General features: G+C 47.6%; 1 protein-coding gene across 8 annotated transcripts in view; it reads right to left on the minus strand.

The window, feature by feature from the left end:
- The window catches only part of SH3GLB2 (SH3 domain containing GRB2 like, endophilin B2), a 40,019-nt gene continuing 14,658 nt past the window's right edge, over positions 1 to 25,361 (minus strand). The window contains exons 3-12 of one of the 8 annotated variants that reach the window (XM_073314229.2): positions 25,122 to 25,250; positions 22,195 to 22,328; positions 21,579 to 21,671; positions 16,128 to 16,190; positions 10,349 to 10,372; positions 6,792 to 6,881; positions 6,084 to 6,184; positions 5,580 to 5,594; positions 2,495 to 2,744; positions 1 to 365 (exon numbers count right to left, since the gene is read on the minus strand). In XM_073314229.2, the coding sequence (XP_073170330.1) occupies positions 348 to 365; positions 2,495 to 2,744; positions 5,580 to 5,594; positions 6,084 to 6,184; positions 6,792 to 6,881; positions 10,349 to 10,372; positions 16,128 to 16,190; positions 21,579 to 21,671; positions 22,195 to 22,328; positions 25,122 to 25,250 (917 nt within the window). In that variant the 3' untranslated portion in view covers positions 1 to 347. Of the gene's footprint in view, positions 1,638 to 2,494; positions 2,745 to 5,579; positions 5,595 to 6,083; positions 6,185 to 6,791; positions 6,882 to 10,348; positions 10,373 to 16,127; positions 16,191 to 21,578; positions 21,672 to 22,194; positions 22,329 to 25,121; positions 25,251 to 25,361 lie in introns of all 8 variants that reach the window. The other 7 variants (XM_073314226.2, XM_073314227.2, XM_078849043.1 and 4 more) reach the window with 7 other exon arrangements.

Raw genomic sequence — 25,361 nt, forward strand, 5'->3', positions numbered from 1 at the left:
GGCAGACTGGTTGTTTATTGGCAAATAAATGCTGAAAACCAAGAACCCTATATACACAGGTGCTCTGTGCCCAATTACATTAGGATGGTCACAAAGCAGTCAAGGAAGAATGCAAAAGATCAATGGATAAACAAGCAAGTCAGTGTCTGTCTAGACACACCAGGGGAGGGGTAGTGAACAAAGATCTTGGTGCAGTTGAATGCTTCTACACAGGGTTTGAGCTGCTAAAGCAATTTTATTTTGCCATCTAAATCCCTTAGCTGTTGAGCTCATTACCTCATAGGGAGAGTTTTCAGACCAAGGTGTCTATTACTTCATCCATTTTCCTCCTTGCTATTTGTGATGGTTCAAGTTACAAGGGCACCCTGGACAACAAAATGGGAAGAAGGGATGAGAAAGCAGAACCAATTACTACCTCTTGGCATATGAAGTAGTAAGAGGCTCATTGTGAATATACAAAGTGTAAGGACCCATCCCACATGCTGAGCTAGGATGTGCCAGGTCTGTTCACTACCAGCTGGATGGGACAAGAGCATTTAAATTAATCTCATTGTTAAGACAGACTAGCAGGCTAAACTCCACCCCCCACAAAGCAGGCCTGGAAAAAACCCCAAGAAGAGGAGTGAGTATGAACACAGGGAGCAAAAGCTTTTTTACAGGCTTGTAAATTCAGTCCATGCCCAATTGCTTGAGGAAATTCAAGCAAGATGCACATTCCCTTGCACTGAAAGGTGGTTTAGTTCTTGCAGTACTGGCCTTGGGTCATTAGATTAGTGAAACTGGAAGAAAGTTTAACTAGTCATTCTGTGCCAGGCAGCAGCCATCAAACACCATTATAGTAGCCCTGCTTGGCATTAAAGCCCTGCTTTATTGTTCCTCCATGGGTCATGGAGTGCTTTGGATGGGGAATTGTGTTCTGTTACAGAGACATGCAATCCAAATACAGCAATATTCCATACAGCGCCTCATAACCTTGGCCTCTGTTCTTGTTAGAGCATGCCAGTGTTAGCATTTTGAAGGAGACCCAGCGCCTCTGCCCCATTGGAATGCATACAATGATGTGGCCCAAGCAAGGAGTACCCTGGTAAAGAGCCTCTCAGAAGACAAAGGGAGGGAGGGAAGACAGGCATGAAGATGCTGAATGCAAAAAAGAAAATAGTTTTGGTCTCAAACACCACAAGCAGCTTTTGAGGAAGAAGAGACAGAGCTGGTTCCTGGAAAGCCACCAGTTAACACAAGCAGGGTAGGGGAAAGGGATCAGTAGAGGGAATCCCAACACACCACATGACCCTTACAACTAATCCTCAAAGCAGGCTGTGTGGACAGTTAAAATGAATTTAGCTCCAGGGGCCTTGAAAGGTGAAGTGACCCTTCCTCCCCCTCCGACCAGCTAGTCATCTCTTCCTAATTCCCATGTTAGTTGTGAGTTGACCCTGAAGAGAGCAATGGTCTCATGAAGGAATTGGCATTAAAAATGCCAGGACATGGAGGGTTGCATTTTGCTTGTAGATTCTCCCTCCTGGCAGCATTTAACTGAGCAGTTCTAAGTAGGTGACAGGAACTTTGCCCTTCTGGTTGCCCCTCTCCCCTATGAGCCAATCTGGATCCATCCCTGGCAGGCTGTACACTGTGATCATCTGGGAGAGAAAAGAGAATTACATGAAATCTCATGCCTCAGATGGAGCCAAGAATAGAATTAGGTTTGAGATTTATTTTATTGCCTGCAGTACCCCATCTAGTTCCCCCTAGTGTTTCCCAGCATCTCTAGACCTTTCCCCAAAGCCCACTTTGAGTTAGTCCCACTAGTAGACAGACTCTTGCCTGGGAATTCCCCAAGGACCTGTCAGTGGCTTCCAAGTTTGTATGTTTAGTCATGGCAGGACTTTAAGCACACTTGTGTCAGGCCACAGCACTGCGCTCAGATGTTCCCTCTCACTGATGGCAGAAGGGAGTTCAGAGACACTGCCATGAAATTGCTTAAAACTTCAGCCTGCTCTGAACTATTAATGTCTTCCCAGGACTTTTCTACCCATCCAGTGGTTGAGGACTGGACCATTCAGTCCTCAGCACCAGAGAGTTAAAGAACAAGTGAGTGGCCTTTTTATCTAACCCCCTGGGCTTGGTTAGGTGAGACAAGGCAGCTGACGGAATTCTTTGGGTAACATATTCAGGCCTTAGTGTATTAATGGCAAGAGACTTCAGTGGGATCAAAAGGAAGCAGCAGGGGTGTACCCATCGGGTTGACCTATGGCATTGCAGAATTTGGACCCATTCTCCTCTCCACTACTGTCATTCCACTAATTGCAGTAGGAATTAGTCCCAATTTACACTGGTGTAAATGAGAAGCCAAGCTCACTTACTAGCCCCACTAGTGAAATGGCAGGGGAGTCTCTAGTCCCAGCACCAAGGGCCTTGCCAAGCCCTTATCCGGCACTGCTGTGCAGCAGTGCCAGACGGAGTGCAAGTAGCTGAGAGTTCAAGGGCAGATACCAACCTCATCTGCTAATAGTGCCAGCTCACTGCTGTCAGCTGCTTCATAATCATAGAGAACTCTGGCCTTCCGGGTCCCGCTGGCTGGAGGCTTGACATCATTCAGGTTCAGTGCCCCCTCAACAGCTGTGGCAGGGTTAGGTGCCCTGCCTACAGTGGGCACAACAGGAATGGTGGCAGCAACAGTGGGGGGAGAGGTGGTAGCTGGGGGAGGCGATGTGGACTCTGTATTGCCCACAAATGTACCTGGAAACCTTAGTAAGAGGAAAAGGCAAGTTAGTGAGGCTCCAGCATTGCACAAGAGAGGTAGCCTGTTGGTTCATGATTCTGACTAGGAAACTGCTCCCTAAGGGGGTTCTAAGCCATCAGCCAGGGTAACTAGAGATTCAGAAAAGACATGCAGAACTTTCTGTTGAGCGTCCAATCAGGCAGCTCTGTTTCTCTAATGTCACATTACACAAAATGTGCTCGATTGTAGCTTATGGGGACAGTCTTGTCACTGAGTCACTTTGGAGAGCAGTGTTAAGGTTTACAAGAGTAAAACAGATGGTTCTCCAGTCTGCACTGCCAATGTGCCCGAGCCCTCAGCAGCAGCACTGCCCATCCTCCCCCTTAGGAGGCTCAGCAGAAGCCACCCCCAGAGGGACTGACTGAGAACGTCACAATAGTTTTAACCTAAGAGATTGGAGTAGATTTCTTGTGGTGAAAGGGTAAAGCGAGGTAGTGTGGCCAAGCAGCTAGAGCACTGGACCAGCACTCGGGAGACCTGGGCTCCACCAGTGGCTTACTGTGCAACCCTGGCCAAGTTACTTGGTCTTGGCTCATCTGTCTTCCACTTTTTGTCCACCTAGATTGTAGTCTTGTGTGCAGGCAGCACCAGCACAATGCCCCTGACCCCCAAATCTTAGCTGGGGCCTCTAGGCTCTACTGTACTAGATCATCAATAGTGGGGTGGTTGAATAAGGTTGTGGATCCCACACACCCATTAAAGTTCAACTGCACCCATGGCTGGTCATGTGTAACATGCCATTAAACTGTGCTGTTAAAGTGTTAGAGAGCAGAGAATTCATTTAGCTTCTCTGCCAAAAATAGCAGCTCTGATGTAACAAATCAGAAGTACTGTCCTAAACTGATTGTCAATAGAAGAGGCTTTAGAACTGATTAATTAAAAACCAGTAATAAATCAGGACCAGATGGCATTCACCAAAGAGTTCTCAAGGAACTCAAATATGAAATTGCAGAACTACCAACTGTAGTAAGCAACCTATCACTGAAATCAGTCTCTGTACCAAATGATTGGAAGCTAACTAATGCAACACCAATTTTTTTTAAAATAAGGGCTCCAGAGGAGATCCTGGCAATTGCAGGTTGGTGAGCCTAACTTCAGTACCTAGCAAATTGGCAGAATTAGACAAACATGATTTGTCAGGGAAGAGTCACAGCTTTGGGGAGGCATGACTTCCCTTTACAAATCTATTAGAATTCTGAGGGAGTCAACCTGCACATAGATGCAGGTGATCCAATCACTACAGCGTACTTTGACCTCCAGAAAGCCTTTGACAAGGTCCCTCACCAAAGGCTCTTAAGGAAACTAAGGCTATGGCTACACTACATCTTAAATTGACAAATTAAGACTCAGGGGATGTGCATTAGCCACCCCCCAGTGATAATTTATGCTGATGTAAGCGCCAGTGTGGACCGCCCTATGTTAGGGGATATATTCTCCCACCAATATAGCTACTGCCACTTGTGTGGGCTGGAGTAATTAAGCTGTCAGGAGAGCTCTCCCATCAGTGTAGAGTGGCTACACTAAAGAGCTTACAGTGGTGCAGCTCATCAATGCAGCTATGTCACTGTAAGCTCCCTAGCATAGCCAGAGCCTAAGTAGCCATGGGATAAGAGAGAAGGTCCTCTCATGGATCAGTAACTGGTTGAATAATAGGAAACAGAGGGTATGAATAAATCGTCAGTTTTCACAATGGAGGAAGAACAACATTGGGGTTCCCCCCAACCCCCTATCTGTACTGGGACCTGGGCTGTTCAACATATAAGTGATCTGGAAAATGGGGGTGAACAGTGAAATGGCAGTGTGCACTGACAATAAATTATTCAAAATAGTGAAGTCCAAAGCAGATGGCAAGGGTCTCACAAAACTGGGTGGATGGGCAACAAAATGGCAAATTAAATTAAAAAAGGCACACTGGAAAGAATTACATCTATACATACAGAATAATGGATCAAAAAGCTAAAAAGTAGGTTAGGAACTACTAGGAAAGAACAGGAAACAAGACAGAAAATATCATGCCACTATATAAATTCATGGTGCACTCACACCTGACTATTATGTCTAGTCCTGGTTTCCCCATCCAAAAAAGGGGATTGTGGAACTGGAAAGGTTCAGAGAAGGGCAACAAATGTTATTCAAGGGTATGGTATGGCTTCTGAATGAGGATACTAAAAGTATTAGAGCTGTTCATCTTAGAGTGCCAACTCTCTGGGGGAGGGGGAAGATTATTGAAATTATAAAATGATTCACATGGTACAAAAACCAGGGGTCACCTAATTTAATAGGCAGCACGTTTAATGCAAACAAGAGGAAGTACTTTCCTGCACAATGCACAACTTACCTGTTGAATGCATTGCCATGGGATGTTGTGATGGTCAAAAGTATAACTGGGCTCAAAAAAATAAGATGGATAAGTTCATGGAGGATAGGTCCATCAATGGCTATTAGCCAAGATGGTCAATGATATAGCCACATGCTTGGGGCAACCCTAAACCTCTGACTACCAGAAATCAGGAATGGGTCATTTCATGATCATCCTGTTCTGTATGCTCTTTCTGAAGCTCTGGGATTGGCCACTGTCAGACAGGAGACTGGGCAAGATGGAGCATGGTATGACCCAGTACAGCAGCTCTTACATTCATGCTCAGTGCAAGACCAAGTCATGTTCAGCACCATTTCAGTTAGATGCTCTTGCTGCCTGTGTGTACTAACAGCTATTCCAGAATCCACAGTTAATACATGATTAACATGAACAGAAGATGAAGAGCTTTCCTGATTGTATCATCTAGGGCATCTTACTTACATTTCTCCTCTGGAGCTGCAGGCATGGAAAGGAAAGCAAATTGCAGTCATTCTGCAGCAGACCGACCACCTGGTCAAGTCAGACTGCATTGGCAATTAGCCAAGGAATACCCCTCACCCCCACCCCACAGCCAGCTCTCCAGCACAGTACATGCAGCATATGGAAGCTCACTCTACAGGTACAGAAGTTAGACTTCAGTGGAAAACAGTTCCACTTGCGATCCAAAGAGCTATTAATTTAATGTGGCTCCAAGTTGCTTATAGATCCATTTAGAAAGGTGAATCCTGAAATTAAACACATAATAAAACCACCTCAATCCCTTTGGGCCTAGGCAGCATGATCATGATTCCCCATTACAAAGGTTGCTCAGAGGAGCTCTCCCAGAAATAAAGCTTTAAGGGCCTGATTTTTAAACCTAACCTCAGGTTTGTGTGTGCGTGCATAGATGGAGAACACAGAGACCAGGAAATGATGCCTCAAAGGCAAGGCGGCCTCATCCCTTACCTGCCCAGCTGCTTCTGCAGGTCCAGCATGTACTGGTAGCCCTGAGCATAGTAGGTAGTCTGAGATTCTACAAACTCATGGAGACAGCGAAGGTGATTCACCTGAAGGGAGAAGACAGATTGTCAGCTGGTCTGTTTGTGATCGGCACAGGGGGAACCCCTCCCTACAGACAGGCATTTCCAGTATAGGGAAGTGGCAGCAGAGATGCATGGGCAGCAAGGTGCAGGACAGCGTTTAAGATTTGATCAAGAGGTGTTTTTGAACCGAGGCTTCCATCTAAGTGTTTGGGACTCCGTAGGAACAAGTGGATGGGGTCTCTTCAACTGGAGCCTGTGCCTTGTGCTCTAGCCAACTGAGCACAGGGTTAGGAGCCCAGCTAGTTAGTCCCCACAGCTCAAGTTACTCCCTCTAGATAATAGGAAGAGCCAGGCTTCTCCACCTTGGTGAAGTGCATTGACACCTGCAGAGCTGTATGTGCCAGGTAGAATTTGGTTATTTTTAATAGCACAATGTACAGGGCTTATTATACCCCTGCCTTGAGCACTCCAGGTTTGCACTAAGGCCTCAGTTTACCCCATGAACTTGGGCATCACATTTGGTTTCTCTTCCTCCCAACCCTCTTCAGAAAGGCTCAGCATCATCACAGTATCCTTCTAGAAGGACACTATAGGTCATTAGTCTCAGACCACTTGCCCCTTGGGAACTCACGTGTGTGCTGCTGATCCCCTCCAGCAGGAGGCGTGTCACTTCTGCCTGCCGATCAAAGTCAGTCTGGGCCACCCGGAGCTCATGTTCTGCCTGCAAGACAATAAGAGCATGAGGTGTTTCCTAGGCTGCAGAGAGAAAGGCTGAGTCCAGCTTCCTCTCTCTCCTGGAACTACCTGGACACCAGCTATAGACCCTTCCTGTCACCCGAAGGACAGAAGCAGGGACACATTTACAGGTGGCTACTGATCGAACGCCTCCTTTTGAGAAGCCTGACATCAGATGCATTGATCCTGGCATGCAGCGGTGCAGAGCACCCCTGGACTCCCTGGGAGCCGTGTTTGCTCAGAACTCTAAACACCTGGCTTATGGCAGTGGTGGGACTGGGCTTCCAAGAATCAATGGCCACTCTTGAAAGCTAGGTCCCAAGCCTCCAGCAGAGCCTGCAATGTATGTTTATAGCCCATCACCGCCAAGATCAGGCCTTCCCCAGGACAGCGGCAACCTGGAGGCCATGGAGACTAATCCAGGATGAGGAGGAGAGCAGGTGGTGTAACCCTCCCACCCCACTGAAGTCAGAGCATAGGCAGGCCTTACGGATCTTGAAGCACCCAGAGGGCCAGTCCTCCACTAACCCCCTCACTGCATTGTCTATGGTAGAAGGGCTCCACTTGGAATTGGAGAGCCAGTGCCTCTTCATGGAGAGGGTGGCTATGTGGAAGGGCGGCTATGTGGAAGGGCACCTGGCAGTTCAGCATTCCCATGGGAGTTGGCCGGGGATATGGCTGCTGAGAGAATCTCTCAAAGGTCTGCTCCTTCTGCCCCCAACCTAAGCCTAGAGAACCACAGGGATGGAGAGGTTTCCACAGCCCAGCTGGGAGGAGTGTCTTACCCTAAAATTGCCCAAGAACTGCTGGGGGAAGTGTTTAATGGGTAACTAAGAATTTACCACTATTCAGACTCCAGAGGCTTCCAGGGAGCTGCTCTGAGATCATGTTAGCACAAGATCAGGCCCAAGAATGTCAGCTACAAGACAACCCTGCAGAAGAGGCACTGGGAGGAAACACCCCACTCACCAGCACTGCTGCCCATGTGGGAGGAGAGACTGTACAATTAGAAGAGGGCTTTAAATGTAAAGGCCAAAGCCCTGCCAGGCAGAGTGATTAATATGCAAAATCAGAGCCATAATTGGCCTTGCAGACAGCGCACTTACAAATTAATGGGTGGTTTGCAATGCAGGAACCATGTCCAAACAGATATTGCGAAAATAGCATTCAGTGCAATTAGAGCAGGCAGAGGGTTTGTTTTGGGGCTGGGGGGAGGGGAGGACATACCCTGATAGGAGAGAAGTGGAGCACGCTAGCAAAGAACATGTGTATTCTCACCCAGGAAGAGTCTTGTGTGAACCTCAACAGTGCTACCTGGGCCATGGCCAGTTTCCTCCTAGGGCTTGAGGACATAGGGAAATTGACCAGAATAGCTCTATGCTTACACTATTTTAGAACAGACCCACTCCTCAACCCCACCCTGGAGTAAGTGTCCACACAGGATATTGCAGGATAGTTATGCTGATCAGTTTCTCTTAGTCAAGCCCTTAGTAGGTTTTTAATAGCTTGAGGCTGGAGCTCAGTAGTATTTCTTAGGATAGGTCACCACCTCCAAAAGTCCAGTGTTTATACATGCAAATCAAGCTTGGTTTTAAAGCAGAAAGATTGCTGTGGCCCACTGCTGTGGATCCAATGTTACTCTCTAGCACAGGGGTTCTCAAACTGGGGGTCAAGGTTATTACATGGGGGGTTTGTGAGCTGTCAGCCTCCACCCCAAACAATGGTGTTAAATATGTAAAAGAGTTTAATTTATAAGGGGGGGATCCACACGCACAGGCTTGCTGTGTGAAAGGGGGCACCTGTACAAAAGTCTGAGAACCACTAGCACAATGTGGGTTAGAGTACTCCAACAAACACTCTTTAAAAACTGGTCTCTAGTTTAAGCCAACTCAACTGAACAGTTTCTCGCATCCTCTGTGAAAGGAGATTTAGGGGAAAATAAATTAGATTTTGGGGAGCACCAGCAGTGGTGTATTGTGCACCTGCAGTGAGACCTTTGGGAAACAGTTGGCTATAGACAGCTGAGCATTCTGTCAGGCAACCCTGGCTCCATTCCCATTGGGATTTCATTGGCAGGCAGAGGTGAAGCATCATGCCACTCAAGCCACAGGGTTTGCTCTCACACCCAGCAATTGCTGCCAGCAAGTGGGGCTTGGGGGGGGGGGGGGTGTCTTTTCCCCATCCAAGATCTGGGGATGTCTTGGGGACATCCTGAACTGGCTCCCACACCAGCATGTTTGCCTAGAGATCTGAGGAACATTAAGAGTTCTATCATATAGGGAAAGTTAGGGGGGCTAGTAGCTAGTTCATATTTTGGTGCTAAACATGACCAGTTACATGTGTCTAATGGAAGAGACCAGTGGCCCTGATTTGCGCCACACCTGGCACCAAGGAATTAACAACACTCCTCCTGCACAATTCTACCAATGCATTTCAGCCCTAACCAGCTTGTTCCGTCTGCTCTCTAGAGAATGCAATCATAGCACGCCAGGCTCCCTGGCCATTTGGGGATCTGGACACCTTCACTAGGTATTAGGTTAAAGATGCAGAGATACACGAGAGCACTCGATGTCAAGAGATGACGTATCACCACTTTAGATACCTGCCTAAAACATCAGAAGGTCTGTGACCATGCTCATATCTCTAATCAGCACCCTACCATTCTGAGGCCCTATACAAGAAGGTCGATACCCAAGTATGTGCGGTCACATACCTGTTGCATCTCTGCCTTTTTAGAGTGTGCATTTCTGCTGCTGAATATGCAAAAGGAGCAGCTCTGGTTTATTATCCTGGCTTTGGGGGGGTGGGGGTGCGTATGTGTCTCCTATGCAGGACCATCTTTACTCTGAGCCAGAGTATTTCCCCTCACTTTTCTATGCCAGACCAAAAACTTTTCATAAGGGCCGTCTAGGGTGTTTGCGGGAATTCCTTCCTCTTGGTTACTTCAGTCTAGACTCAAAGCTCCTCGTCAGACTCAATTCCTCCAGAACAAATAGAAGAGATGGCTCTTAATGGTGCATGTATATTGAGGTGGGAGGAGTTTGTGCTGCAGGAAAAGAGCTGAAATTATAGTGCAGTGGCTCAGCTGCTAGCATGGCAGCCCAGGGAGCACCCAAGACTGCCTTGTATTATTATACACAGGGAGCCTAACTTTTCCAAAGGCAAATGGGCAGGTCCTGGAGATTTGCAGATGTGGTCAAATTCCTTCCTCTCCAGTCCTACTAGCAGTAGAGTTAGCCGTTCTAGTTTTCTTCATCACCTCACCACTTAACCCCAGTGGGAGGCACCCAGGGGACAGAGCTAACATCTCTGCTTTCAGCCTGCAGAGAGCAGTGAGACACCCTTGATCAAGCACCCCCCTCCACATTTGGAGGAAGAAATCTGCAGTGTGTGTGTTCTGCCTCCCTTCCCACTCATTAACATTTCCAGCACCTTTTTTGCCTGTGTACTTACTTTTTCCACCTCGTCGCTCCAGAGCTGGTGGGCCACAGAGCAACAGGAAAGGAGATCAGTGTTGGAGACTTCAAGAAGCACTTGGCAACAACAGCAATTGGTGGGGATACTTCACAGATGCAGCAGGCTACCTCCAGGAACAAGCCAGCCCTTCACCCAGCAGCAGCAGGCAGCCTTCTGCCCCAGACAGGACACCTTCCTCAAGGAGCCCATTTTGCACTCCTTCCTACCTCCCCCGACCCATATCCTCAAACTCAGGAGATGTCTACACATGGAAGATAGTCAGGACTCAATGTGTTGAATTGATACCCCACTTTATTCTGGATTAATTTCTTGTGTGGATGCTCTTATTGCAGAGAATCTCAGACTACATTAAACCAGAACAATTTAACAAGACTAGCTATTCCAGAATGACTCCTCATGTAGCCAAGTCTCAATCTGACCCTCTGTGAGAGGAATCCTTGTAGTTGTCATGTACAGCACCTAGCACAATGGGGCTCCTAGACAGGGAGTGGGCTTCTACAACACAAGGATGAAAGAAGCTCTGGACAGAACAGAATGCAAGAGCTGGGATGGGCAGAGGTGGAGGGATGGATAGAGTGAAAATCTCTGAACAGCAAGGTCAGAATAGCTCAACAATGCAATGATCTGCACCCCTGAAGCTATGGTGGGGCAGGAGTTGAAGGAGAGCTTCTTCCAGAATGGTGGTGGGGCATGGTGTAAAACTGAGCAAGGTCTGCAGTGAGACAAGGCTAGTGCAGACAATTCACCATGGCCTGAGGGGGGCATGTGCAGCCAAGTGAGTGGTTGTGACAGTTTAAAGGAGTCCCTCACCTCATTGATCCATAGCTTGGGAGAACAGAAAAAGCTACATGGAATCCAGGCTGGTCCAAGGTTCTGGCTAGTTCAAAGTATTCCATGGGGCGGGGGGCAGATATGGGTGTTTATAGCCAAGCTTGTCCTTCATAGGAGGAAGGCAACATTGAACCCCAGCTCCCCTTCCCAGGCCTGCTGGAGCTTGAAGCTTTGCCTCTGTCAGAGGAAGACTCCTGCCAGGAGTGGGTGAGCCTCATCTCCCATCCTCCCCACTAACTCCTGGGGTAGGGTAGCACAGTCAGCTGCTCTCTGGGATCTGGCTTGGAGGTATGAAACATAACAGTCAACAAAAACACAAAAAACACACAGCAAAAGGAGAGGGAAGAGACCAGGCAGAAAAACATTGATCTACCCCAGAGGGTCCTTGGCCTGGTCTTTCCCCATGATGAGGAGTTTCCCACTCCAGCACAGCCACACACATAATTACTATTGACTAATGGGGGGGTGATACCAAGGAAGCTGAGACAAGAACTGCAGCAAGCTGGGAGAAGGGTCTAGTGGCCTGGAAGCCAGAAGTCTGAGCTCTGGTGTGGTAAAGCCTGAAATACTGAACTGGGACCTAGCTCTGAGTACTCCCTACCTAGGAGAGTGACTGAACTGGGACTGGGGCATGGAAGACCAGTGTGTAAGGACTCCAAAAAACAGGAGCCCAGGAGGGGAATTTTGGGGTTACTCATGGACTGAGTTCAGAGGACCTAATGAGGAGAAATTGGCAGCAGCTGGCCTTATTAGGATGTAATACACTCCTCCTGGCACTTGCTTAAGCTTGGCCACCCATAGCATTATCTTGATGTAGAGGAATTTGTAAGTTACTTTTGTAGCTACACTGTATGCTGTCACCACTTAGCATTTCCTGGTCAAAAAGTCCCAAATCCTCCTGATGCAGAAGTGAAGGCCCTTTTACAGAAAGGCTTGGGCTAGATTGGCATTTCCAGCAGTAGAGGGCCTATGATACAAAGATAACAGTTTTGAATCTATCCAGTAGAAGGTAGTGGTACACACATACTAGCCATCTCACAATAATACCCTGCATTGAAAGCCAGAGCTGTTTGTGGACAGTGATAGAGAGACTCCAGAAATTTGACAGCTCCATGGGGCTCTAGTGCCCTGTTCTAGCATTCTAGTCTCAGCACACAGGTTTGTCCATTGCTTTAAGTATGTGCTCTCCCTCCCTCCTAACCCTATGTATTTAGTGCACTAGTCACCAGTGTTCATCTTTAATCCAGCTTTGTGCTGCCTAAACCAGCCCTGGAGAGCTTCCCCCAACCCCACACTTGGGAGAAAAAAAAATCAAGCCCAATTCTCTCATCCCAACCCCAGCAGCCATAGAAGACAGTGGGTGGGCAGGGCAAGAGTCCATGTGTGGACCTCATGCAGGCTGTTAAAGCAACACAGGGAAGACTAGCAAACTCTCTTTAAAAGGCTTCTATCAAGAGGCAGTAGATTGTACTAGAGTGGGATTTCACATACATTTGTTTAGCCTTGTGGAGCACACATCTTCTGCCTCATGAGGTTTCCACAAGCACCAGCCCTCCCTTCTACAGGGTTTAGGTGGAGATCCCCTACCTAATGGGAAGGGTTATTCTAAGCAGGAATTCACAGGTTAATATTCTCATTCTCCTCTGAGATCTGTCCAGCCAGAAACTGTTACTTCCTCAGCAGAGGTAGTGACAGACGCTCAGATTCATGCTGCTCTTAGTAGGGAAGGTCTGACCTCTCCACCCCACCCATATACTACCAAAGTGTACCACTGCCCTTCACCAGATAGAATCGGTGCCATTTGCTCAAGGTTTTGAGGAGCCCAACTGGCTGAGCTTGTGAAGTTATCCAATTAGGACCCTGCACTTCTCTGGAGCATAAGAGAGTTCCAAGCAGGGGTGTGGCTGTAGGCAGTCATGCATTTCACAATGCCTCAGCAAGGCACCAGATCCCTCCAGTGCCATCATGGGCAATGAGTGGCACAGGGCTGATAAGAGACCAGGAGAGGCAGAATGCAGTGCTACCTTACCTCTCTACCCCCTCCCATATGAAGGGAGACAGCTCAGCTGTTTCAGCAGAAAACGCCAACTGACATTCTCAGAAGCCTAGCTGGAGCCCAAGGAATGCTCCTTAGGGCTATGCAATAGGTTTTCCTTAGAGCCTGTCCTAGGAGTACAGAGCATGGTAGGAGTGGCCAAACCAGCATCCTCCAAGAAGGGAGACCTGATCCATTGGAGTGCAGATTATTCTGCAGTCTGAGAGCAAGGGAGAAGGGCTGCTCCTTAGCTCCTACACTTCAGCTCAGGACACAGCTGAGAGACTAGGGTAGGGCAGCCTACGAGTTAAGAATTTTCCCTAGGCACATCCCTCTGGAGGATCAGATGGGATGAGGTCATCCAGGATCATTGTATGCCTCTTCTCTCCCACAAATAAAGCCATAGACTTCTGAAGTCTGAGTCCAGCTCTGTCCAAGTTGCATCTGGCTTGCCCAGAATGTCTGCAGTTTAGAATCATGAGAAGCTGGGAACACGCTGACTCATTTGCTCATGCACAAAAACAAGCCTGTTACCTTCTGGAGACAACAACAATCCCTCCCTCCAGAGAGGAGGAGGGAGAAACAAAAGCAAGATTAGCTGCTACAACTGCAGGAGTGAAAGGGTTAACATCAGGTCACAAACAGCAGAGGTACATGGGAATTCAGCCTAGAAAAGAAGCAGAGTGACAGCACGAAGAGTTCCTTCCCCACTGGGATGCCAGGCCCTTTGGGATGGATGCTGGTATTCCAAGCTGGCTAGAGAAACCTCCACAGCTACTAAGGTGGCCTTGTCTGCACTGGGCAGGGAAGCTCAATTAGCATCTCTCCAGCTAGCCAGGGTGGACTAAGCCTTCCTAGAGGTACCACCAGTATCCCTGCTCAGTGCAGGCAGGGGCCAAGGTGGTACTTCCTCTCCATCCACTTTCTAGTTGCAGAATAAAATGTCACAAGCACTTGTGAATGCACAGAACAAGCAGCCAGAGCCCTATCACCGCTACAAGCACTTCATGTAATAGAGACACTTGCCAACCAACTCACTGGGTTAGGAGTGGTTATGGGCAAGGCCCATGTACAATTCCACTATTAATAGGCAAATCCTAAAGAAAAATCCTGTAGGAGGAGTTTGGATTTGACATAGTACAGAGTTTACAACCAAGCCTTCTATTACTTCAATTCCCAAGGCACACTAGTCTCAGAATTGGTCTTTTAAAGGGATTGACCTGCTCATTGCAGAGCTAGTTCTGTGCAGTGCTGAGCATGTTGTGGATAAGTCAATGGAGTTACATCAGAGAGGAGTTTGACCTGAGCTTTGAGGTGGGGAAGAATTCTATGGGCCAAATGCCATGATTAGGCATTAGGTATTGCAAGCCAAATCTGAAGTTAGAGTCTAATCTCTGGCTGCAAGTCATGGAAATCTATAAGACATGGATAGGTTGCGTCTTCCAAGAGCCTTGGCTTCTCAAGTCTATGGTCTGCAGAAGCACAGGGCATGCTCCAATATTTTGGTCTGATCAGAGATGCCAAAATGCTAGTAAGGAGCTAGTCCTGTTTTGCCCTCTGCTCTCCAGTACCCAAATTGGTAATCACAATACCTCCACTGTGATTAAAAGTCTCACCCTTCACCAAGGGAGCCAGAGCTGTGAATTGATTAGAAGTGCCACTCTAGAGGAGAAAGGAGAAATCTGCAGCAATTGCTCAGTCTCTTCCATAAGAGATTCTTAACAAGATATAGTTACTGAATTGGCCTATTGGAAACAATGTTGTACCAGCATCATGATCTAAAAAGGTCAGGTCAGATTCCCTGTGATACCAACACTGATGTTTCAGCCCAGGCACTTCTCCCCAGTTTGGGTATTACATATTAAATATGCTGAATTAACAGCACCTAAATCACTCCCATGGGGCTGTGGTTTGCTTATGCATTGGGCTTCCCCATTTGGTGCCTATGCAACCTGTCTTCCAGCCTCCCAGTCCTAGGTCACTCTAAGGCTGATGGGGCATCAGTGTTGTTTCACAAGTGGTTCAGAAAGCAAGACAGTCACCAAGTTTTCAACATTTTAACAAAAGATTGGATATCGTGCAATGGGGAGCCTTGAGCAAAGCGCTGGACACTGACGGTTCAGCCACACTTGATGCAACATGCTAGAGAGGCAGTGGGCAACTCATCCACTCCCAGCACAACTCTATGTTGTCATCTAGCCACCAAGATCTCCCACCAGCCAGGGACTCCTGATGTGGGGGAACCAAAGCAGTTGGAAAGTTTTGAGGCCATTTCTCTTCCACTTCTAACAAAGTTAAAGGCCTTGTACTGTTGGCCTGCCATCTCTTGTACCACAGGTAGTAAACAAGCATTAGGAGTGGGATTGTAGGATTACCCCTTGCTTGATCAATTTAACTAGAAGCCTCCTGAACTCCAGTATGCTGGTGGCAGTCCTGATCTGGTCAGGGAGCCATACACACTATACTCCACCAGGGCAGCAACCCTGCATTAGCACCCAATAGACTATTCCATCCATGTGGGGGAGGGGGGAAGCCAGCTCACAAAGGACTATATTCCTCCCTCTCCAGTTCCTGCAAGTGCAACCAAAACACTGGTAAAGGATTCCCAGTTTGGGTTGGGAAAGAACAAAGAGGGCCAGTAAATACTTGGCTGCCAGTCACTGACTATCTCCACCCACAACTTTCTGCCTTTGCCATCAAGGTTTATCTGCAGCACATCTCTGCTCCCACCACTAAGGGCAACAGTCAGGTATGAAGGAAGGAAGGAATCCTGGGCAGCCCATTTCACATTAAAATGTTGAAAACAGCATAATGCTGGGTCAGAGTTGAAATCGGGTTGGAAGAAACCAAGGTAAGAGCGTAGATGTCTAGAAGAAGAGGTGATCTTACCGCTGATGCGCTGGCGGAGAGAATGTAATTACGAGGTCTAGTCTCCTGAAAGTCAGGTACAGCCTAGGGAAGGGGGGAATAGAGTTTCATATACAAGTCACACAGAAGAGTCCATGGAAATCAGTCCTCCCAATGAATGGGAAAAAGGGCTGGCAGTGCCCCGGACATTAGCTCCTAAAATAGTGGCAGACACATTTGAGGTCTCCTAGAAGGTAGTGGGGTGTGAGGTAGCCTGACAACTGTGTGTTTGCTGCAAGGAAGAGATCATGAAAAACTTCCAGCTGAATGGAGGGCCTTGCCTACACCAGAATCATCTGTCAACTAAGTGAGCAGTTACAGATCCATTTACACCAACAAGTTAAACCAGAGTCTGAGTGCTTTGAGCCTAGCCCTAGACATGAAGGCCATTTGTTCCTCGTCTGGCTGACTAATGTGGGAGGATTTTAAACAGTCTTAGCTAGACCCAGAGTGAAGACTCAAAACAATTCCAAGCCCAGTGTATACAGGGCCTTAGCTTCTCTTGTACTGACTCCAAGGTTCCTTCTCACCTACAACCTATGGATATCACATGTTACAAAGGATGAATATGCAGCTAGTTCAGTCACAGAATGGGGTATGAGGAAACTTATAACTGGGCAGAGTCTGCTCTAGTGTCCTGCATTATGTTCATGAGGAAGTGCACTTACTCTACCCATGATACTGTTAGCATGCACCATGTGGAGACACTGCCTCATCTACCAGCTCCATTCCCTCCAGGGTCTATTTCTGCCAGAGGCACCAAACCTCTTCATTGTGCTCACATCTCTGGTATTAGCACCTTGAGACCCATGCTTTTAGTGGAAAGGAAGGAGATACAAATCACTCCTCCACCACCACATCAAAACCTCTTAAGAATCCCACCTTCATTGTGCACAGGAGCATATCTGGTCCATTGCCTTGTTGGCGGAGGACTCTATTCAATAGCATTTGCAGACTCTACCTGTACTTTATGGAAGTGGGTGGGGAGACTAACCAAGCCATCTTTGGCCATAGCTGGACCCCTGCTATTGAGGCAGTAGGACAGGAAGGTTAAACAGCAGATTCTTCCCTTGTGGGAATGTGGAACATGGCCAAGAGATGACCAATTCATGCCGTAGTTACCATGTTCTCATTAGCCACTTCATCATGGAGCAGCTGTAGTTTAGATTGGGGTGGAAGGCACAATTTATCTAAGACTATATTAAACTGAAGGCCATAACAAGAGCAGCTGGCTCTAATGGATTGAGTGATGTCAGTTACTCTAGTGTGAGCTCCTCAATTTCTGATTTGCACAAGCATAACCGATCAGAATATGGCCCAGCAAGTTTTGATCATGCAGCAAGTCGGTGTGCGACAGTCATATGATCCAGCATTTCTAACCCCAACTAGATCTCTATAATTTTCCGGGTCGAGTACATGCCACCCATACTAATCTTTTTACTGCACACCCAGCTTGACTCACATGAATTGGCCCAATTTGCTCCAATTAGCAGCACCACTGAGCAGATTCACAACTCCATGAGATGTGAGGGCCCAATTCCATACACAAAAGGATGCAGCCAGCCTCTCATCAATAAGGGATTTTACCTCATGGGTTTTATGGGGGTGAGAAGAGAATAACCTAAGCTGAAATGGGAGGGGGGAACAATTAAAAAACCAAAAAGAAATGCATTTGCCGATGAGGTGTTCCTGAGTAGGGCACAGCTGACCAAATCCACACTCCCACTGGCCAGATGTGGAAGTTAAGAGGTGCTCTCTCCAGAAGACCAAGATTCTTATGCCTCAGTTTTCTGGGTAAAGAAGCTAAGTTGAAAAGATGTCCCCCCACCCTCCATGGCCATCCCTTTGGCTCCAGGATAGCTTCCTTGGACTCCCAGAACTGGTCTTGTAGCACATGGTATGGAGGAGTCAAGCAGCTGTCATACCTGTGCACACTGGCAGGGTTCATTTGCAAGCAGTGATCAAAAGGGAACATGAAGACTGGATGAATACACCTCTCCTCCCCCCATCCCAATGTTGTGGTGGGGAAAAAAAAGAGGGTAGAGCCCTGAAGCTTAAGAAGGGACAGTACAGCACTGCAGACCAAGTTCAGGCACCACCCATCATTGTCTAACTTTCACATCCTTCTTTCCCCAAGGAGGGAGACTTCTCCAACCCCACACCCAATGTGGAGCCAGAGGTAAGAGCCACAGTCATGTTTGTACATGGGACCCAGCCTCCTTTGAACACTGCTTGCAAGAGACTTTAATGGAAACTGACTGCACACTCCTGGAGGGGCTGTAGAGAACCAGGAGGTTTCCATTGTTTTTTGGGCACCCTTTTGTCAGGCAGCCACAAGCCCAGACTGCTGCCGGACACAGGAGTGGAGTGGTTTTTAAATGGGAGAGGGACAATGAGAGGCATTAAGGAAAGAAGTCACAGCACTATTAACACAGTTAATACTCACATCTCCCTCACACTGAGCAAAATTACAGAAAAACAAAACAAAGGTTAGTGAACAAAAACACCATCAACATCAAAGACAAAGCAAGAACCCCACAAAGGTTAGAGGGGACACAAGCTAACCCACGAGACAGAACAGCAACTCACTGATTTGGGGATACCAGCTTCAGAGGTTCAGCACCAAGAGAAAACAAAAGCCAAGGGGAACAAAGTTGACATGCACAAGATCTGCACTATCCGGAGGGGGACATTAGCATGAAGTTGGGAGGGACAGGAGTTACCCAGGAAAGGTAGGACACTAATGGAGGGGGTTGTTTCTGACAGTGGATTTCAGGTCAGGTTTTAAACATGTTAACCAACATGATTGCACTAGAACCAATTGCTAGTTCACGTACATTTAAAACCAGACTAGAATCCAGAGCCAACATATCCCATGTTGGCACTTTCTGTCCATCTGCTACAAGGGCCTTGCACACAATAGTGACAGCCACAATAAGAAAGCACAGAACCCTCCCCATAGCTCTACTGAGTCCAGGTAATCAGTCTCCATAAACTGGGCTGGATAAGAGGATTCTTAACTATGCTGGTATCTAAGGTGGCCACCTGGGTCAGGATTGCTCATCTACATTAGATGACTAGTTACGTTTCCAGGAAGCAGGGTTATGCATGAGCATCTGCATTTCTAGGGTTGAGGGTACTTGGGACTCAAGCTCAATATCCCAGCAACAAGGTTTGTGATCTCCTGTAACATGGTTTGTTGCAGCTGCAGCACTTAAGGGCCAGATGCCTGACCAAAAGTCACCCTACCAGAGCCTGGCTTACTGCTACACACCAGCAGAGTCCTGGACAAAGCCTAAGCCAAAGCCTTTTAGGGCACTGAGCTACTGAGTCATTGTCCAGAACTTGTGCTGCCTGTACAACTGAAGAGAAGAGGAAAAGTCTAATTCTGCTCCAAGAGAACAAGGCAGGAAAAGAGAAGGGGTTAGCATTTGCTGACTATTAATCAAGTACCATTTCCAGAATAGCCTGGGGCATGATGAGCTGGATAGGGTGTGTGAGTAGAAGGATGGGGAAGTGGTACAGACTTTCCACCACACTCCTATCTGAATTTGGACCCATACCAGTATTCACCATTTACCTCTTTGAAACCAAGATCATGTTCCTCACCCCACCCCCTGCATGTCTACACATGGGGAAATTGGTGTTTCTGAAAATTGTATATCTGGGAGAACAAGAGTCACCTTAAGTGGAAGCGGGGAGACGGAGAGCAAGTTTTCATGCAATCTCAGTTATTCCATGTTGGATGGAACCACAGGCTCAGTGACTAAACAATCTGCAGAGCAAGGGGAGCTGGCTTCTCTTAGGGTATTGATAGCCTCAGGACTAAAGGGTGTGTGCAAAACCACCTTACCCAGTGGGCTACAGAGCACATGCATTCTCAGATGTTAGAACTGGGACAGACCTGTTGACTGAAGGCCTTTGATTTTACCATAGCTACCCATGCTCCTCAGTTAGATGAGGCCACACAACAGGAACCAGTGCTGGAAAGAGGGAAGGAAAAGTCCCTGGGACACAAGTCATCTGGGACATGTGGAGAAGCCAAATCAAACCTAGCTGCATTGATGGCTGGCATGATGGATCAGGCCAGGACACCCATTCTGGTATTTCGTAGCAGGAAAGAGCCAGACTGGGTGACAAGGATTTCAGCTTGTTCTGACTGTGGCCATTAGTTCACTGGGTAGAGTTTGAAGCCTCACTGCAAGACTGAAGGCTTGAAGTTGTGTGGGGCATATCCATGTGTCCACTTTTAACTTCGGCTCTACTGCAGATCTGTTGATCAGAATATTCTGAGGGGCCACCTACAGCTGCATCTGCACTAGCTTTTCCTTCCTATTTCCCCAACATGGGGCTACTGTTTGGCCTGTTCTAGCAAAGAGCATTGGTGCAGCCAGCACCCTGGTGTTTTAGCCATTGTGTGACCCAGGTGCAGGCACAGGCATCTGGTCAGAAGAACATTTGTTGGAAATTCTCTCCAATTGCTTCCATAGTTCTGTCTGAGTTCAGGAGTCAGAACAAGGCTCCCTGCACTCCAGTGACTGGACCTGGAGTTTGAGTGGTATTTGTCAAGCCCTGCCTTTCTGTTTCTGTAACTAGAGATTCTTGAACTAAGAAAATTTACCAGCTAATTCCCAAGCCAGAGTGGAGCAACCAGCCTGTGGGTTTTTTTGCAGCTAGACTAGCAGTGCCAAGAGAGACTGGGCGCAGTCTGATCAGCAAGCGAAGCAGACACGACTTCAGAAGCCAAGGGAGCAGCTATCAAGAGGCGCAAGTACAGTCACTTTCCTGACTGTGTGCTTCACGTGCTCCTTATTGGTGGAGCCCAGGGCAGGCTAGAACTTGAAGGTGGAACACTGCTTAGTTTTGAGCCCTGGTTTGAGATTCCAGGACTCCTGCAGGCTCCCAGTGAAATTTACAGTTAACCCCCACCTCCCCAGTGCTCTCAGTTGATTTTCTAGGGAAGAAGCCCCAGATTCAGCTTGGAGTCCCTATTTTCTGACTGGAATTTTACAAGCCTTCTGACAGGACAGTGTCTCTGGTTACTGGCACAAGCTTCACCAAGATCGGACTGGGTTGCTTAGCGGCAATCCCTCAGAACAGCTGGGAACCTGTGTCCGCTAATCAGACAGCAGGGTTTCTCAAGGACCAGATTAGACACTCACCATTTCCAAAGCTCCCCAGCAAGGCTGTGCCCATGAACCACTATGTCCCCTGCAGACAACAGGTGCTGTACAGCCAGTGCCTCTCACCATGCAGAGTTATTCTCTTCCCTCATTTGTGGGAAAGTCACCCATACCCCTACCAGATGCAGTACTGATGACAAAGCAGGCAGTATAGACCAACTCTGGGCCATGAGAGCACTTGGCACTCCTTCTCACATGAGAGCCAAGCCCTGTGTGCAGAAAGGAGGAAAGGACTTATGGGAGAAGTTACCGATGCTTTTGCCTCAGCAGCCTTGGCTTTCTTCAATCTGGCCTTGCAGGCATCCAGATCCAGACGGCGGTTCTCCAGGATCCTCCTCTCTTTCTAGGAAAGGAGCAGAGGGACAAATAAGGAACAAGGTGCTTAGAAATTATCTTTCCTGCCTATGAGAGTTAGAAGCCACCTAGAAATCAAGCTGATTTGTTTGGCAGCAAGAGGGGGTAACAGAGGATGCACTGGCACCATTGGTAGGAGCTCTGGATAAGGATAAAGGACCAACCTTCAAGAGTGAGAAGCAGCTTCTGGTCTGGCCAGCCTGGCTATAAAGGGTTAATTTATTGTCCTATCATCCCCACAAGGGAGACAAGTAGCCCCATTCCTCCCTCCCCACACACAAATGAGGGAAGCTAGTGGGAGAACTGGGATTAGAACTCCAGAGTTTGTAGCTCTTATTCCCCTGCCCTGACAGGGTTGTTAGAGGGTTGGAGGGGGTGGGGGGAGTCCTCTGGCCTTGTTTTCACCCCTCTCCCCAGTTTCCTGAAAGGGAAGAATGAATGTAGAGTCACAGGTGGGTGGACACTGGTAGTTCCCACCCCATTAGTCAGCTCCCCCTTCCTCTCCTACTCACAGAGATAGTTCGCCAGTCCCCTTCCAGGAAGTTGCGCAGAGGATTCAGGAAGTTGATGGAGGCAGAGTGCATAAAATCACGTTCGGCTCCCCCCAGGCGCTTTTGGGTCTCTCCAACTTTGAGTAGGGTCTTCCCTGCAAGTTGCCAGAGCCCAGATGGGAGAGGCATTAGCTTCAGCAGGTATCGGGTTAACACTATGCCTTAGCCTTATCCTAGTTGCCCAGCATGTTTAGGTTAGGATGCTCTCACACAGTACATTGTTCAGGTGTGTACACTGTGGATCAGCTGTGCTAGCTGACACCTAGACCAGGTGGTTATGGCTCACTGCTTGCTGACCGCAAGCCAATCCTAGCCTAGCCAAGGAGGGGGCAGAATGTTCAGTCAGTGCTATGCTAACACAGTCCACCCTTTGTTTGAAGCCTCTCTCTACCATTGGCTCTTGCTGCAGCTTTGATATCTGCCTGCTGATGCACTTACTGACTGCAGTCTTTAGTATCAGGCCTGCCCAGGAGCATGTGAGGCAGCCCACAATCTTTCGTAAGGGTATTATGGGACAGATTATTATAGCCCTGGGTGTATTTCATGGATGCACAAAAACAGCATCATCTAATTAAGAGGCACCAGAGCAGATAAACAAGCTGATGGGGTCTGATCAGGGCAATGCTGGCTGACTGGGTACAATTACAATGGCTCTGGCTGCAACAGGATGTGCTATGGAGCAAGCTATTGATTTAGAAGGCAATAAAACCCAGAGCTCACTGAGCTGTCACAGCTGAAAGTTAGAAGGGAAAGTCAATGTCTGATTTCAGAGTCTATCCACCTAAGAAGCAGTTGGGTCCCTCTAGTAGGCTTAGGGTTCTCTGTTGGCTTTGAGAGGCAGAAAGGTGTTATTGTGTGTTTTGACATTAACCTGTCAGAACTTCTAGCTAAGGCTACAGGATAGCAAATGCCAAAATGCAGAGTTTGAGTTAGTATCCCCACCTCCCACAAAAGAAAAAAACACAGCTTTTTAAAAGAACTGTGCATGGTTCCCTTTAGGGTTTGAGCCTTTAAGGTTTATAGTTTCAAGCTTTCTAGCCCTCATGGTTGTGAAGAGATTTTCAATTGTAAAAGTGAAAATGAATATTCTGTAAAGCCTCTGCCAGAAGTAAAGTACTACTATCTGCAGCCATTTTGTCATATCCTTAGACATTTCACCTTCCAACTACTCACTGTTCAAACACAGTAGTACTATCTGCAGCTACTGCCCTGCATTTACTGCATCCTGCCAGGACATGCCAACTCCAGTAGCTACCCTGGTAAGTCTCCACACTCCCTCTCCACCCTATCAGGAAACCATTCAGCTGAGAAGAAAGTAATATGGGGAACTCACTGGTTCCCAGCCACTCTCCTCTCTGAGAAGTTTGAGGCAGAGCTAGAAATTAGATCTTCCTACTGCAAAAGGAGAGGCCCTTACCACTTAGGCTAAAGGAGATTCCATTAGCAATATAAGATCCATGATACTCAGTTCAGCTATTCCAGCTATGTGGAAGCCAGTGCCCCACAGTGGCCTGCTTGCCTCCTTTTAACTAAAAGTATGGGTGGGGGGGTAGGGAGAGTGTCTAAACCCAGCACTAAGGAGGAGACACACATTACTCAAAGCACAAGTTAGAAAGTGAAGGGGTGGGGGCGTAGGTTGGAGGGAGAGAGCCAATAATAAAATTTGAGCCATTAGAATAGATTGCAAGTAGGACTAACTGCAACTTTAAATGCCATCTTAAAGATGGTCTTTAGACACCACCTGTAATATGCTGCTGCTCCAGGGAGCTGCAGCTCATTTCCAGCATATGGAGATCTCTGGCTCCAGAGAGGAGAGTAGATTTACTTAGAGACTTTGCTCCCAGCATTAAACCTTATGGAGGGGAACTTGTGCCAATTTGTCTGTATTTTCCCATCTGTTAATTGGCTCCCTAGCCCCTGAGCAACAAGAAAGCAAATGTTGACCAGATAACTATACGGAGAAGGAGGAAAAGAGCAAAGGCTGAAGGAAAAAAAAATTAGTTTGTTCAGTGGAGCCAAGGAGAATTAGACATGGCTTGAACCAGTTACTGGTCCTCTCTTCAATTCAGAAGTCTGGTAATGGCCCAATAGAGTCAGTCAGATTGGAGATCAAGTTCTTAATACTATGGATAGGGAAAGCAACCCTTTGGGTCACATGACCACTATTAGGGAAGTGAATGGAGCAAACAGATTCACTTGCATTATCACAGCCCTTCAGATACCTTTGGCCCTGTGTAATATGCATGGCAAAGCTGCTGGAACATGCATTTAGTTACAAGGTAGTCACTCTGAAAAGCGAATTTCTAGAACCATTGGCTTTTCCTGTGGATTCTGCCACTCCTTTCTTATTGCCTATAAAGGCACTAGAACATTAGCAGCTGATCTTGCCCAATACCACTGCTGTGGCACCTCGGACGTAGCAACTTGAACCCAGTTGTGTTTAGGTGGGGGAACAGAGACTGAAGCCAAAGCAAGAGCTTCTGTGGATAAGAGCTTCATCCCAATATAGAAATAAAAGCAGCTGTGCACAATCACCATCTGAAGTGGTGCAGCAAACCCAGCTTATCCACATTGTATAATGTGTTCCATCTGAGTAGTATCCAAAATTCTTTCATTTGAGAGTTTATCACCAAGAACCTATCAGCATGTCAACATTCCAGTTTGGTTCTTGCTTACACAAGAGTGTATTAGATGGTACACAGTAACACCATAAGCTTTCCCCAGAAGCCTGCCAGCATTAACTGGCATTGGAAAACAGGAGGCATCAGGTCTCATATATCTTTGGGCTGGGTGGGGAGGAGAGAATAATTTTAGGAACTCCAGTAGATTTGTAAGGACTGAACCAAGCACATAAGATGTTGTCCACTTGCCAATGCCACGTAACTCACCATATGGAGTCCCTGGCCCAAAGTCATTGGCTGCCTCCACCATGTACTGGGCCAGCAGCTCCCCATTGGTAACACGAGATGGTACCTTCCGGTCTAGTTTCTCATAAAGGAATTCTTCCACTCTGACACCTGGAATGAGAGTGCCCCAGGCTGTCACAAAAGCAACTAGGGAGAGCGGAGAGGGAGATGCTCCCACCCACAGAGCCCTCACATGACAATAGCCAGTATAGGAGGTCACCA

The sequence above is a fragment of the Lepidochelys kempii genome, chromosome 16 (genome assembly GCF_965140285.1).
Source record: "Lepidochelys kempii isolate rLepKem1 chromosome 16, rLepKem1.hap1, whole genome shotgun sequence".
NCBI lineage: Eukaryota > Metazoa > Chordata > Testudines > Cheloniidae > Lepidochelys > Lepidochelys kempii.